At 34.0% G+C, this 14729-nt stretch overlaps 1 protein-coding gene across 2 annotated transcripts; it reads left to right on the forward strand.

Moving 5' to 3' along the window:
- Positions 1-8788: 8788 nt before the first annotated feature.
- Positions 8789-14436, forward strand: LOC137813554 (protein IQ-DOMAIN 21-like). Of its 2 annotated transcripts, none has more exons than XM_068615883.1 (5): positions 8789-9036; positions 9213-9314; positions 11087-11383; positions 12552-12917; positions 13435-14436. In XM_068615883.1, the coding sequence occupies exons 2-5, from the start codon at positions 9228-9230 to the stop codon at positions 14053-14055; spliced, it is 1371 nt and encodes a 456-aa protein (XP_068471984.1). In that variant the 5' UTR covers positions 8789-9036; positions 9213-9227; the 3' UTR covers positions 14056-14436. The 2 variants fall into 2 exon arrangements, with proteins under 2 accessions (XP_068471984.1, XP_068471985.1); XM_068615884.1 differs by having other exon boundaries at positions 8867-9036; positions 9191-9314.
- The last annotated feature ends 293 nt before the right edge of the window (positions 14437-14729 follow it).

A 14729-nucleotide genomic window follows, 5' to 3' on the forward strand; every position in this document is an offset into this window, starting at 1 on the left:
ATTGTGTTGTACACTGATAAGCCCATAGACCTTCAAGGAGCTCTTCAGTCCACTTGCCTTTAGCTGGGCCGAGTCTCTTTTTTAATTCGTTGAGAATTATTTTGTTGGCGGCTTCGACCTGGTCGTTGGTTTGGGGGTGCTCCACTGAACTCGTGATGTGCTTAATGTCGAGTTTCTCATAGATCTCAACGAGTCCTCGGTTGATGAACTATCGGCCATTGTCGGTGATGATAACGTGGGGTATCCGAAAGCAACATACAATATTTTTCCATACGAAATTTTGAAAATTTTGTGTTGTTATTGTTGCCAAGGGTTCGACCTCTATCCACTTGGTAAAGTAATCTATCCAAACCAACAGAAACTTACATTATCCCTTACCTGGCCTAAAAGGCCTGATGATATTCATTCCCCATTTTGCAAATGGCCACAGAGAGAGAATATAATGTAGATTCTCAGGTTTTGGTGTAATAGGGTGTCGTATTCTTGGCACTTCAAACATTTTCGGACAAATTTTGTGGAATCGCCCTGAACGGTCGATCAATAGTTATCTGCCCTTTGTATTTTAGCAACCATCATTCTTGCACCCGAGTGATTTTCACATACCCCTTCATGTATTTCTCGCATGACATAGTCAGCTTGATTTGGAGAAATGCACTTTAGCAGTGGCCGAGTATATCCTTGTCGGTAAAGATCATGACCAATGAGCACAAACCGAACAACTTGCTGCCTCATTGTGCTTTCTGATTGTGTTCCATAATTTTCATTGTCTAGAAACTATTTGATAGGTATCATCCAATTTGTTTGTACATCGGTTGTCATGCATTCGTCCTAGCCAACGTTGTGATTCTTGAGGTTAATATAGATGATCGACCGATGGAGCCCTTTCTTCTTGACAGTTGCTAACCGTGAAAATATATCGGTTATGGTGTTGTGTTCTCGACGGATATGCTTAATTCTTACATTAGTGAATTTGGCAATCAAATTTTGAATAAAATGATAATATCTTTGGAGAATAGACTCTTTCACTTCAAATTCTCCTTTGAGTTTCCCGACGACGAGTTGGGAGTCACTTCTGCAAACAAGTTGTTTGGCCTCCATATCCAGTACTAGATTGAGGCCAGCTATGATAGCCTCATATTCAACCTGATTATTTGATGTTTTAAAATCAAACTTTAAGGCTTGCTCCAGGAGGATATTGCCCGGACCTTCGAGCATTACTTCAGCACCGCATGTTCTATTGTTAGAGAATCCATCAAAATATAAGATCCACTGGGAATCCTCATCCTCGATCAGATGAGGGTTGGACTCAGATGTAAAATTAGCTAAGGCCTGAGATTTAATTGTCCCCCTGGGTTGATACTAAATCTGAAATTCGGATAACTCTATGGTCCATCCAATCATTCGACCACCCAGATTCGACTTTGCTAATATCTTCATTATTGGATAGTCAATCTTGATTATTATGCGATGATTCTAAAAATACATGTGCATTCTTCGTGCAATCACTATCAATGCCAATGCTACCTTTTCAATAATCTTGTAATGCACCTCAACACCGTGTAGTACCAAAGTTGCACTGACTGCATCTTTCGAGACCGTGAGATAAATGATTATGGGCTCTATACTGTTCGGCTTTTGAATGACCTGAGGGGATGCCAAGAAAGCTTTCAGTTGAAGATATATTTCCTCGCATTCGTCTGTCCATTTGAACTTAGCTGCCTTGCGTAACAATTGTACGATGGACTTAGTTTTCTCTATGAATCTTGGCACAAATCTGGAGAGGGTCATTAGCCACCCGATTAATATTTGAATTTCTTTTACATTTTCAGGGCTACACATTTTAGTGATAGCCCTACATTTTTCTGGATGTGTTTCTATTCCACAGTGAGTGAGCATAAAACCCAAAAACATCCCTCCTTCTACTCCGAATGCGCATTTGTCTGGGTTGAGCCAGATGTCGTGGTCTCGAAGGGCTTGAAAAATCAGATCTTTGACATGCTGTAGACATGAGTTAGATTTGACTACAATGTAATTTACATAAACTTCGACATTCTGACCAAGCATCCCTTTAAAAATGTAATCCATCAGTCTTTGATAGGTGGCCCCTTCATTTTTTAGGCCAAACGACATGACCTCACAGTAGAAGTTGTCACAGTCGGCCATGGACGTCTTTTTTCCTTATATCTTGGGTGCATGTAGATTTGATTGTATATGGAGTATGCATCCAAAAAACTTAAGATATTAAGGCCAACCACTCCATCTACTAGACGGTCGATGCTCGACAAAGGATAAGAATCCTTCAGGCAGGCTTTGTTGAGGTCGGTGTAGTTAGTGCATATTCTCCATTTGCCATTTGACTTTTTAACTATGACCACATTGGTCAGCCAAGTTCTGCAGTGTGCTTTCTTGATATAGCTAACTTTTACTAATTTGTTGGCCTCTTGTCGTGTGGCAACACACTTTCTTTGCCCATCTTGTGTTTCTTTTGGGCAATAGGTTTGGCCTTTTTATAGACGGAGAAACGATGAGTGATGATGTCCAGACTCACTTCATGCATATTTGAAGTTGTCCAAGCAAACAAGTCAGCATTATTAATTAATGTTTGGCTTACCAGTTTACTGTCGTACGACTTCAAGGAAGCCCCATGTGTGTTGCATGTTCTTCGTCACGTAGGGGTAATGGGCGAAGGTCCTCACCTGGTTCGATATGGGCTTCGTCCAACTGAGGGTCAAGGTCGACCAAAGCAACCATATGCTCCCTTTTTGGGGATTTTCTTTCTCGAGATCGATCTTTGATCGACCCCCTAGATCCTAACGAGCGTCCTCTTCTTCTGGTTGATCGTCTGTGTGACGATGCCTTGTAAAGTTGATTGGTTGGTTCAACTTTTAAGCTTGCGACATAGCATCCCCAGACCGTTTTTTGATCAACATGGATAGTAACTATGTCACCTACTGCCGAAGTAAACTTCATTGTAAGGTGCAGAGTGAACACTATTGCTTTCAGGCAGTTAATGGACGACAGACCGAGCAATATATTATAGGAAGTGTTTGCATTTACCATAAGGTCTTATGATCTTTATAATTTTGCACAAATATCTACCTTCTCCAAACGTGGTATACAAGTCGATGAAACTCGACAATTTGGTCATCATAGGGTTGGATTTCTGATTCTGGAACCCTCATTTTGTTGAAAATCTTCCAGTACAAAATGTCAACCGAGCTGCCTTGATCCACCAAGACCTTGGTGATGGCAAATTTATCGATCTCTACGGTGATGACCATGGGGTCGTCTTGAGCTAGATCGATAGCGGTAAAATCGTTATCTGTAAAAAGAATTGGGGAAATTCTCAGTTGGTCCTTGGTAGTTATTGAGTGGACCGACTGGATGGCTCAAAGGTGCTTTTTACGGGCGGAACTAGAAAATTCTCCCCCTGTAAATCCCCAAGCGATAGTATTTATCTTTCCCGCACGACGTTTTAGACTTCTGCTTTCTAGGTCAGGACTTCGATGTGATCGTCCCTCCCTTCAACTGTTACCTCCCAGAGAGATTGCTGACTTTCTATGGCAAGCGCACCGCGTTGTTAGAAGTAATTGTCCCTAAAGACGGATATCGATCCCACAAGGATTAGTGAATTATCAAGTACAATAATCGCTAAATATAGAACAAAACAATAAAAAGAGTGTTGACTTGATTGTGTTGGCAATGATCAATAAGAAAATAGACAAAGAACTGATTGCTTCAAGTTGGAAAAATAGGGATTAGATTTCATCTCTCTCACTCTCATGTATTTTGATTAGCATGTAAATATTAAGTTCTTTGATTGAAGTTGATGCCCGTACAAAAATCATTTATATCGATTTCTTGCATATTTATAAAACAACTTAAAATCACACTCGGACGTTAATGACAATTAACATTTCAAGTCTATTTCTAGCACTCAAATATGTTAAGTATTGTTGTTTAGGTCAAAACCCTAAAAATACCTTTCAGTCAGATTTAAGATTCTCAAACTTGTCACGACTATATAGAAATAAAATAACAATACTAATAATCAATCAAAAACTGAATATTATAATATGTAAATATCACCTCAATACATAAAAGTTTGAACAAATTATTCTCAATTCCAAATGGTAGAATTAGCCACGCAAACTTCTAGCACCTTCTATTCTCCCAATTAGGTTACGATTCACTCTATGATTTTTCCTCTCAATCTAGTACACTAGGGTTGTGCCTCTAGCCCCATATTTAACCTAATTTACTAGGGTTAGGTGACTTCTTGCATCGCGCTGATGGACTTACTGATAAAACATAAAAATAACCCAATCTTGAGCGAGAAAGGCGTCGATTTTCAAAAACTGTACTGGAGTATTCTCGCTTGAGCGAGATACTCCTGTTGCAAAGTTGGCTTTTTCGACGCTTTTCTCCATTTTGAAACCGTGCAACTTTCTCGTTTTAGCTCATATCATTCCTTTTTAGTCCAATTCTCCATTCTTCCCTAGAAACCTGCAATTAACACCAAATTTGAGAATGACATGCTCTTATTCAAATAAAGATCATAAAAAATGTAAAAAGGTATAAATTCATAAATTAGTTGGTTATTTTATATGTAAACTAGCAATTAGTACTCATAAGTGCCTATATTTTAATATGAATTATTACTAAAATTAGGAACTTATCAGGGATCCCCCCGACAATGGTATTTATGACCTCGCGGACGTCGCGTCATGAATGATTATTCCGCCGAGAACTTTTGCTCTGAGGCTGACCCCGTCGTACAGGGCTTTCACTCCTTCTCTATTGTTTGGTAGAGCGTCGATCATCTTCAAAACGACGTGATCCTTCTCGACCACGCCGAATGTATTGTTCCTTCCACTCTTTGGAAGGGTACTTCTCCGTTTGTGGGGATCAATACGAGCTCTTGTTTGTTTGAAAAAACTTGCGCAAATGACTGGCTTGAATAAGTTCCTCTATCTTGTCCTTCAGTGCCTGACACAGCCTTCAGTTGTATGTTCGAAGTTGCAAGGGTACCGATAGTGTTTGAACATGTTGGCATTTCTCGGACTTTGTAACATTTTCAAGGCTGGGAGTATAAGTATAGAACCGAGGGCCTCAGTCTTCCCTGAATCTGTCAGACCGATCGAACGTGGGTCTGTTTGCTCGATCTTTGTCCTTACCCTTATCTCCTCCACTTTCAGCCTGAACATTTTTGTGGAAATTGTGTAACTCCTCGATCTGCATGAACTTGGTGGTCGGATTCTGTAGTTCGTCAAGAATCTTGGGTGGTTTCTTTATCAGGCTATCGGTGAACTGGTCGAGTCGGAGTGCCGAGATCAAGTGATGCATGGCTATTTCTAGCATGAGATTTCTAATGCTTAGAGAAACTTTGCTAAATCTCTCCATGAATGTACGCAAGGGTTCTCCCTTCTCCTGCCTGATGTTGAGGAGAGCTATGGATAACATATGGTGCGGTCGACTTGTTCTGTATTGAGTGTAGAACTTTGCTGATAGAGTTTTAAAATTGTCCACCGAGTTTGATGGGAGTTGGGTAAACCAACTGAGCGCCCCCTCTTGGAGAGAAGTCGAGAAGACCTTGCACCACATCGCCTTGTTTGTGGTGTAGAGATTCATCTATATTTTGTAAACATTTAGGTGCTCGTTCGGATCTGTGGAACCATCATAGAGTTTGATGTTGAGTCCCTTCCATTTGGAGGGGAGTTGTGCCTCCATGATCTCGTCAGTAAAAGGATGTCCTTTTGGATCATCATCATCATTGACTGTGTGAGCCTGCTCTGTTTGTCGGGACGCCAGCTGAGTTTGCGCTCGAACTGTCATCGTCTTCTCCTGGTTGTGAGTGTGATTGCCTGATCGAGATTGCTCTCCTCGATCGATTTTGTCAAGTTGTCGTTTCTATTCGTTGTTCTGCTCCTTGAGAAGACGCACTTCTTCTGCATTCCTTTGTTGATCTTCAATGCCTTTTTGACGCATCTCCTCCATTTCTTTTTGTAGTGTTTGAAACATGGCAATCTACTCTTCAGTGATTCGATCATTGTTGAATGCATTCCTTGTTCAAACCATTGTGGCTTGCCTGAAATTGAATCCTATCTCGACCCCACGGTGGACGCCAATTGTATATGTATAGGCAAAGTAGGCCTAGATAGTACCTGAAACTGATTCTACAATTGCTGACGTGCCGGTTGCCTCTTAGTTCCTTCTTTCAAGTCTCCTCCCTTGATTGCTGGAGCTCGGTCGGGGTTGACTTGAAAAAGGTACTCCAACGATGAAGTAAGTACTTTGTGTGAAGAGTGTATATCTGTAAAACTAATTAAGACATACCTTACACCCCTGTCAAGGGTTTATTTATAATGTTCAGTCATGGGCCCTTGTTGTGATGGGTCGAATAACAGTTGTTAATTGATGTGTCGCGTAATCCCTGATTTATAGGGAGATATGGTATATATATATATATATATATTTGATATTTGGAGAATATCTTCAATATCTCTCAATTAATCCATGCTCAGTTGATTTCTTGGAGATGTTACCTGATTAAGTGGGACACAATTATGTATCATAAAGAATTTTCATAACTGTCATTGGTGTCATTTATTAAGTGCTTTAAAGTACGGTTTGACATGGCCGGTCGATCACCGATGCCGAATAACTGACTCATCTTGTACCGACCAGTATAACGTCACTAACTTAATGTTAAACAACATTTCAAAAATAATTTTAAGTTGAGATTGTGAATAACCATGAGTAGAAAAAAATTCATTCTTGTAACTCCTTAAAGGAAATAATTAATCCTTGTTTATAGTCAGTTTGTGATTAATGATTTTTTTATTAAATTAAAAAAAAGATATAGTTTAAGTTAAGTGAACTAACATTATGTTATCCCGCTTTCCTTATGATTTTCGGAAAGTTCTTTAACACTTTATATATGTATGGTAAAAAGTTTATAAGAAAGTTGTTAAACTTGTATTTCTACTCTAACACACTAACGAATTGCATGTCTTCAACAATGTTCTCCAAATATCTTTTTGTTTTTTTACTAATGACATTCGAGGAAATTGGGGAGTGTCTTTGGAATTATTGAAAAGATGTTTTTGGAATAAAGGAAATTTTGAAATTAACTAACTTGAAATCGATGTTTGAGATTTTACCAGAAAAAAGAAAGTGTGCTAATTAAATATATTTATGAGGTGAGATAAATTGTTGACAATGATATTAAGAGAATCTGAATTTTTTTAACTGTCATTAGTTTTAAATTACTAATTTTATCTTTATAATAATTAATTTAAACATAATAAAAATTTAATTACTGTAATATTCAAATTAGTTACTTAAAAATTAAAATATTAATCATATTACTATGATGAAATGAGCAAAGTTAAATATTTAAAACTTGAAAGAAAGAAAAAATAGCATTATCGCATTATTAATCATTGCTGAAAGAAACATTCCCGTCCATGATGCTACACACTGATAAGAATTGTTTAACAACTAGTTTTTAGTAATCTTCAAGCCTAAACTTAACCTAACATTAAGCAATGATAGCACCTCTCTTTTTCTCCTAACAACAATTACTTATATCTTAAAAATTAATTTTTTATTACACACGCCATATTCAAATACACAGATAACAATATTTCTTACTTTTAGATCTTAGAAATTCATCAGTATTTCTTATTTGTTGGCCCTTAATTAGTAATTGACATGGATATGAAATTTGTATATTGTCGTAAAAAAGAAATCATAAACCCTTACGCTACCAGTACTAATAATCATGCTCACATTTAAAATTTATTAATATATGATTCCAGTGACGTTATCTTTATTGAAAAACTAAGTATTTTCATTTAAATATATTAAATATAAATTATTTTATTTAAATAAGATAATTCAAATTCACAATAATATTTCAATTACCTTGAAATACAAAAATATTAAGTGCAAGAGTTATTATTTCAATTATCTAAAGACCGAAATTTTTTTAGTTCGAACTTAGAAAAAAGTTATTTACGTAAAAAATAGTTATCAATATTAATTTAGAAAATTCTGATAAATATTAATTTAGTAATAATATTAACTAAAAAATAATCTATATTAACATTGATTAAAAAAATATGACTTATATCAATAGAAAAATAATCTTATTGATGATAACAATAAAAAATAGTCATGATCGATTTTAATGTGAAAAAAATCTCTCTTAATATTAGTAAAAAAACTCATCGAGTTAATATTTAGATTTTATTATAGTTTAATTATTAAATAATAATAGTAGTAGTAGTAGAAAAAATAACCATACAAACATTTTAATGTTACAAATGATCAAAACCAAATTCAACACTAAATACCAAATTTAATTAAACCTCTTGGTGTCATTTTCGTCCTTATGTTTTAATTATCTCATTTTAAATAGTATAAGTATCAAATTTTAGTCTTCAAATTATAATGATACAATTTAGTCTTCTTAATTGAAATTTAATGATGTAAAATATTCAATAAAGTCACACATTATTTAATTTTGTTGTCTTTATTTAAATTTTTCTTTTTTAATTTTAAACTCCTATTATAGTTGTTTAACTTATTCTTGAAATTTTCTTTATTTTTTTTCTTCATATGTTTGGTTTAATCTCTACACTTTTATTTATTTTTTATTATTTTTCATATGATATTACGTGTTGTTTAACATAAGAAAATATGTATATAAAATAAATTATAAAGAGACTTGAATTAATGGAATAGGTTATTAATAGTTATATTAATGGTACATGGTTTACTTGCTTATGTTCCTTGTCACTTACCCAGTCCAACACATCCGTGATTTTGATAAATACCAACGACGGTTGCGCGGGCACACAGTTACTAATCACACACTCTCTCTCTCTCTCTCTCAGCGTCCTCATTATTTTTCTCTGAATTCTGCTCCACAATCCCTAATTCACCAAACATTTCTTTACCATGAATCTCGAAAATGTCAGGCACAACATGTGAAGTGATGCAAAACGGCAACGGTAATTGTTTCACCAGGTTAGTTTCATGGCTCGCTCTCAACTTGGTACACTTAGATTTATTCCTTGGTCACTAGCTAACGTGCGTCAGAAAGGATTTTTTGTGTTGTAATAATAGTTAAATTTATCATAACGTTTTTGACATGGATGAAATGGTAATGTATATGATGAAGATGCTGATTTCATGAGAAACAGATCCTTTGTTTATTGATGGGGAGAAAAGGAAGCAGCTGGTTCTCGTCCGTGAAGAAAGTTTTCAAGTCTTCTTCTAAAGACTTGCCAGAGCCTGAGAAGAAGGTTATCCATTCTCCTCTTCTTATTCTCATGTTCTTATTCTTATGTTGTTCTAGAACATGATTTGCCGGTGCTCTGTTATAATAACTCTTCACTTTATTTCTTAGAGATTCGGAGCATTTTTTTTGGGACTAGAAACACCATTAATCTTATTTTTACTTTATTTGGAAACTTTAACCGGAATATGAGTATGAAGTGTTGTTGAATGTCTAAAAGAATAGATTATAAATATTTCTTTGTCTAATTCATCAAGATGTTTACAGTTACCAGATTTCAAAATAAGAATCTGTCACTTTTGTCCTAGTTTCAGATTTTAAGAGTTTTCACACGTTTAAAAATTTCAAATCATTTTCGAGACATAAAAGAGTTCTTCTTAGCCTTTGTAATTTTGTATTCCAAAATTACTTCTTCCTTCTTTATTTTTTTTCATTTCAACATTAGAGGGTGAAGACCTTAGCGTAATGTGTTATTTTAATATAGTTTAAACCAATGATTTCAATCCCTTTTTATGTCATTGATCAAAAGTTCTCGAAGTAGTCATGAACTTTCCCCAATTCCAAACCCACAAAGAAAAAGAAAATTGTGTGTGCAGCACAAGGAATGGCACGATCACAATCAATTTCTTCCTTTCGCATTAAAGGCCAAAGCCTTATCCAAGGCTAAGTGAACCACAAGGTTTGCTTGCTCTAATGTAATTTGTGTCTTTATGTGCGCTCCTCTGCAATAATGACAGATGTGCCTGGCAATTTCTCAGCTTTCGGGACCATCAACCTGATACAGCATGTAATTATGTATGTGTATGGTCCCCGACGAAGTCAACATGTATCAAATGCATTTGCTAGTATGTGTCACATAGTTATCATACCACCAAACCCATCACATCATTCATCTTGATCATCGTGTGCTTTCTAAGTTATATGTTATTCATCATCTCACAAACACAAAAACAATGATACTTCATCATTACGTGATTTTCTCAAGCGATTGCAAATCACCTAAATCTTTTCAGTCTTTTGGTAATATGTACTTCTTTTCTTTAAATTAGGACATATAGTATTTTTTTCTAGTCTTATTTTTCTTATAAGAAGATAAAATGAGGGAAAAATGCTGTATAAATTAAAGGGAGGAGGTGACTATCAATGGAGTAGGTAGGTTGGTAGTTATTTTGGAGTGTAAAATACGAAAAGATGATTTCTCAAATCAAACTTATTTTTTCAAAATTTGTTATTTTCTGATCTTTAATTTCTTTACTATATCATTTATGTACAACACTAACGCAGAATAGTGGGTTGATGATAATGATACTTCTGCAGATGAATTTCTTTATTTTGTTTGTTGCAAGACTACATCGGTATATATACACAAAATTACATTTGTGGTGGATATTTGTTCTATAATTTCTGCACGGAAATTTATGTTCATAGTCAATGTAAAAGAAATTACACTAATTCAATGTCTGATGTAAAAAATTTCTCCCACTTAGAATCTCAGTTTATCTGATATGAGCTTAGTGGCATCTATATATTTTTCTCTGATAGGTTTTTGGTGCACAAAATTAATTAGTAAAAAAATTGTACAGAGAATGTATCTAGAAGTATGGTGAAGAGACTAGATTGTCGGATTTTTAATCATGTTAAAAAAAAGGAGAAAAGGGGACAGAAAAGGCTAGAAGAAAAATTGTTGAATGATGCTGTGTGATGCATGTAACTGTTTTCGCTTAATAAAAATGAGACTTTTGTTGTTTGTAATCACAAATTGAGTGAATTTCATTTCAGAAAGACAGCACACAGAAATTACAGCATGAAGTGGCAGAGGTGGTGTCTTTTGAGCATTTTCCAGTAGAGAGTTCTCCGGATAATAATCCGACAAATGAAGAGAGTGGCACTTCAACTCCAGTTACAGAAGATAGAAGCCACGCCATTGCCGTTGCAGCAGCTACTGCCGCAGCCGCTGAAGCTGCCGTGGCGGCTGCTCAAGCAGCTGCAAGAGTGGTGAGATTGGCAGGTTATGGACGCCAATCCAAGGAAGAAAGAGCAGCAGTACTCATTCAATCATACTACAGAGGCTATCTAGTAAGATCTTGTTTCTGTCTCATACAATACAATCTCTAACCATTTTCTTTTTTTAATTTTAGAATATAAACTCTTTTTTTTTTTTTATAATCGGACCGATCCTGATCAAGTAATAGGTTAAAAACCAAGTAATAAACATTTTAAGAATAAAAAAATCTGTTGAAACTGATAAAATCTTAAATTGATTTTATGAAAAAATATTTAATAATAGATTATTTTAAAATTTGTTCTTAAAAAGGTCAAAAAGATTAAAATATGTCATTTTAATTATTTTACATATAAATTTGTTATTATTAATACACATAAAGAAGTGTTATTAAAATTTTAATCTATAATAAAAGATTTTAATTTTATTTTAGATATTTAAATATTAAAATTTGTAAATTTATACTTTATTTTACTTTTTAACATTAATTATAGAATTATGATGGTAAAACATATTTTTTAATAAAAGGCTTAAATATATTTTTTAATAAAAAAAACTGAAACCAGTATTGAATATGATTTTTTTAATACGAAAACATGTCATTGAATAAATTTATAATTTTTATTATATTTCAATTTATAATTTTTTCTGTGATATAATGTATTGTATAAGCAATATTTTAATTGCATATATTATATATAATATATAATAATATTAAAGAAGATTCTTCATATTTTTATTTTAAAAAACTCTATCTCAATACATATTAAGAGGATTAATGCATATTTCATAGAATTAATATTTTTTTTTATGTCAAAACAAAGGCATCTGGCTACATCTTCTATGTTGCAATTAATTATGTTTTGCAAATGGCGGCAGTTAAAGTATATAAAGTTAGTATCTCCATATTAGAATAAGGTGTTAGACGTAGAAATAGAAAAAATAGAATAATATTTTTGACATCATAATAGAATAGTTAAGATGTTTTTCACTTTATTTTTTTTTTCTATTTTTACTTCACAATAAATATATAAGAGTAAGTTTAATAAAAATTAGATAAAAGTAAAAGTGTATTTGATAAAAACAATTAATTATTTAAAACTTTAAAAAAAATAAATGAATAAAAATCAGTATTTGTAAAAGGTCTATCTTAATTGTGTGAAATTTTTTGTTGAATAAATTTGGTGTGTAAAGTGAATGGTAGCATTGGGTATTGAATTAATTAATGAATTGCATGCGTAGGCTCGGCGTGCACTGCGAGCATTGAAGGGATTGGTGAGGCTGCAAGCACTGGTGAGGGGACACAATGTGAGAAAGCAAGCCCAAATGACTATGCGATGCATGCAAGCACTGGTGAGGGTGCAGGCCCGAGTAAGGGCTCGCCGACTCCAACTGAGTCACGTCAACGAGGAAAGACAACAATATCAGAAGATCGAAGAGCCCAAGCCCAAGCCCATGAGCCCCATGAGAAGGACGCACATCAATAATGATTGGGACAATAGGCGTCAAAGTAGCTACAAAATTAAGGAAAACGATTTGAGGAAACATGAAGCTACAATGAAGAGGGAGAGAGCTCTCGCTTACGCTTTCAACTACCAACAGCAACAGGTATCTTTGCAAACTATTAGATTTCTGTTTCTTTTAATGAACTTCTAGAAAAAAAAAATACTAAAAATACTTTTTTATAAATTTTAATTAACTTATAAGTTAAAACAATCAAAAGATTATATAAGAAACTTCTACTCTTTTGGAGACGTTATTTTTAATTTTATTTCTTATTTTTAGAAGTCTTTGTGAAAAAAAAAATCTATACATATCTGTAGGATAATTTATATCATTTAAATCTTGTACCTTTTCAAATTACGTCTGTAAATTTTAAACATTTTTACATTTTAATTAAAAAATAAAAGATATTGATAATTTAGAATTTAACATATCTAAAGTAAATAAGGATAAAACATTTTGAATCATCAATAGAAAATTAAGACTAAAATTTCAAAACATTACAGTTTGTTATTGTTTAATATTTTTTTATTATCAGTTAATATATATTAAAAAATAGGAAAAAATGATTACAATAAAAAGATGTAAACATTGTGTTAAAGTTGTGGAGAACCATTTACAGCAACAGCAGCAAAATCAATATTTGTTGGGTGAATGGAAGGGTAAGGATGAAATAGGAATAAAGGAAAAAGCGCAATGGGGTTGGAACTGGTTGGAGCGTTGGATGTCCTCACAACCAGACAATGTGAGGAACATGGGGCCACGTGAGACCTCTTACATGACTCATGCTTCTCCAACATCGACCACCACAGATAACATGTCTGAGAAGACCGTGGAAATGGATATGATTGCAACTCCAGGCCCAGCCAATGTCAGAAGCATAAGCCCCATAAACCCAGACTTTATTGATTCAAGCCCACTCTCCAATAGGCAGAATCATCATATACCTCCCAGCCCAAATAGACGTTATATGGCCCCAACTCAGTCTGCAAAGGCTAAGGTTCGGGCTCAAGGCCCATCGAAGCCTCGGGTTTCAGCTGGGCCTCAGTGGAACTCCTCAATGAAGGGAGGCTCAACCTGCGACTCGTCTAGTTCAGGTGGAGGAATCACCGCTTACCAAATTCCAAGAAGTCCAGGCCCAAAAATTAATGGCATTCGTTCACAGTCCAGAAGGGTTGTGGGTAGCAGTCCAGATTACATTGAGGATTGGGCCCTTCCTCTTGGAACCCATGGTTGGGCTTAGTTTGCCATTTTTGAGAAAAAAAATTAAAACTCTATTAATAAATATTAGGTTAAATTACTTATTTGGTATTATAATTACATAAATTTTATATTTTAGTCTCTATACTTTACAATCATTATTTTATTAATCCTTTTTAGTGTCTATAAATTTAAATTATAGAAACTAAAAGAGATTAAAAATTATATGCATTATAGAGATTAAAAGTTATTAAAATGATATAATAGAGACTAAAAGATAAAGTTTATACCATTATAAAGACTAAATGAGTACTTAAACCTAAATGTTGTAATAGAATGTATGCTTTGCTATCATATTGCATTAATGATATTTATGGACAATTTAATAATCTAGTTGATGTCAATAATAATAATTTTGAGATTATGATATTTGAGCACATTTTATATTATGTTTTATGTGTAAGATAAGTTTATGTGCTGATTTCTTTTAACACGAAAATTGTACTATCGTGAGTTTGTCATGGCTTGCATTTAAGAAATTGCTTAGTTGCCATGATATGATATAAAGACAAAATACAAACATAATATAACACGATAAACATTAATTTGATCAAATACTTAATGTATCATAATAAGAACCAAATAATAAGATGTTTGATAATAATGATAGAGATAGTGGGATGGTAGTGATAGTGATGACAACTATAATGACAATTA

Source organism: Phaseolus vulgaris, chromosome 1 (assembly GCF_000499845.2).
Source record: "Phaseolus vulgaris cultivar G19833 chromosome 1, P. vulgaris v2.0, whole genome shotgun sequence".
In the NCBI taxonomy this organism is placed as follows: domain Eukaryota; kingdom Viridiplantae; phylum Streptophyta; class Magnoliopsida; order Fabales; family Fabaceae; genus Phaseolus; species Phaseolus vulgaris.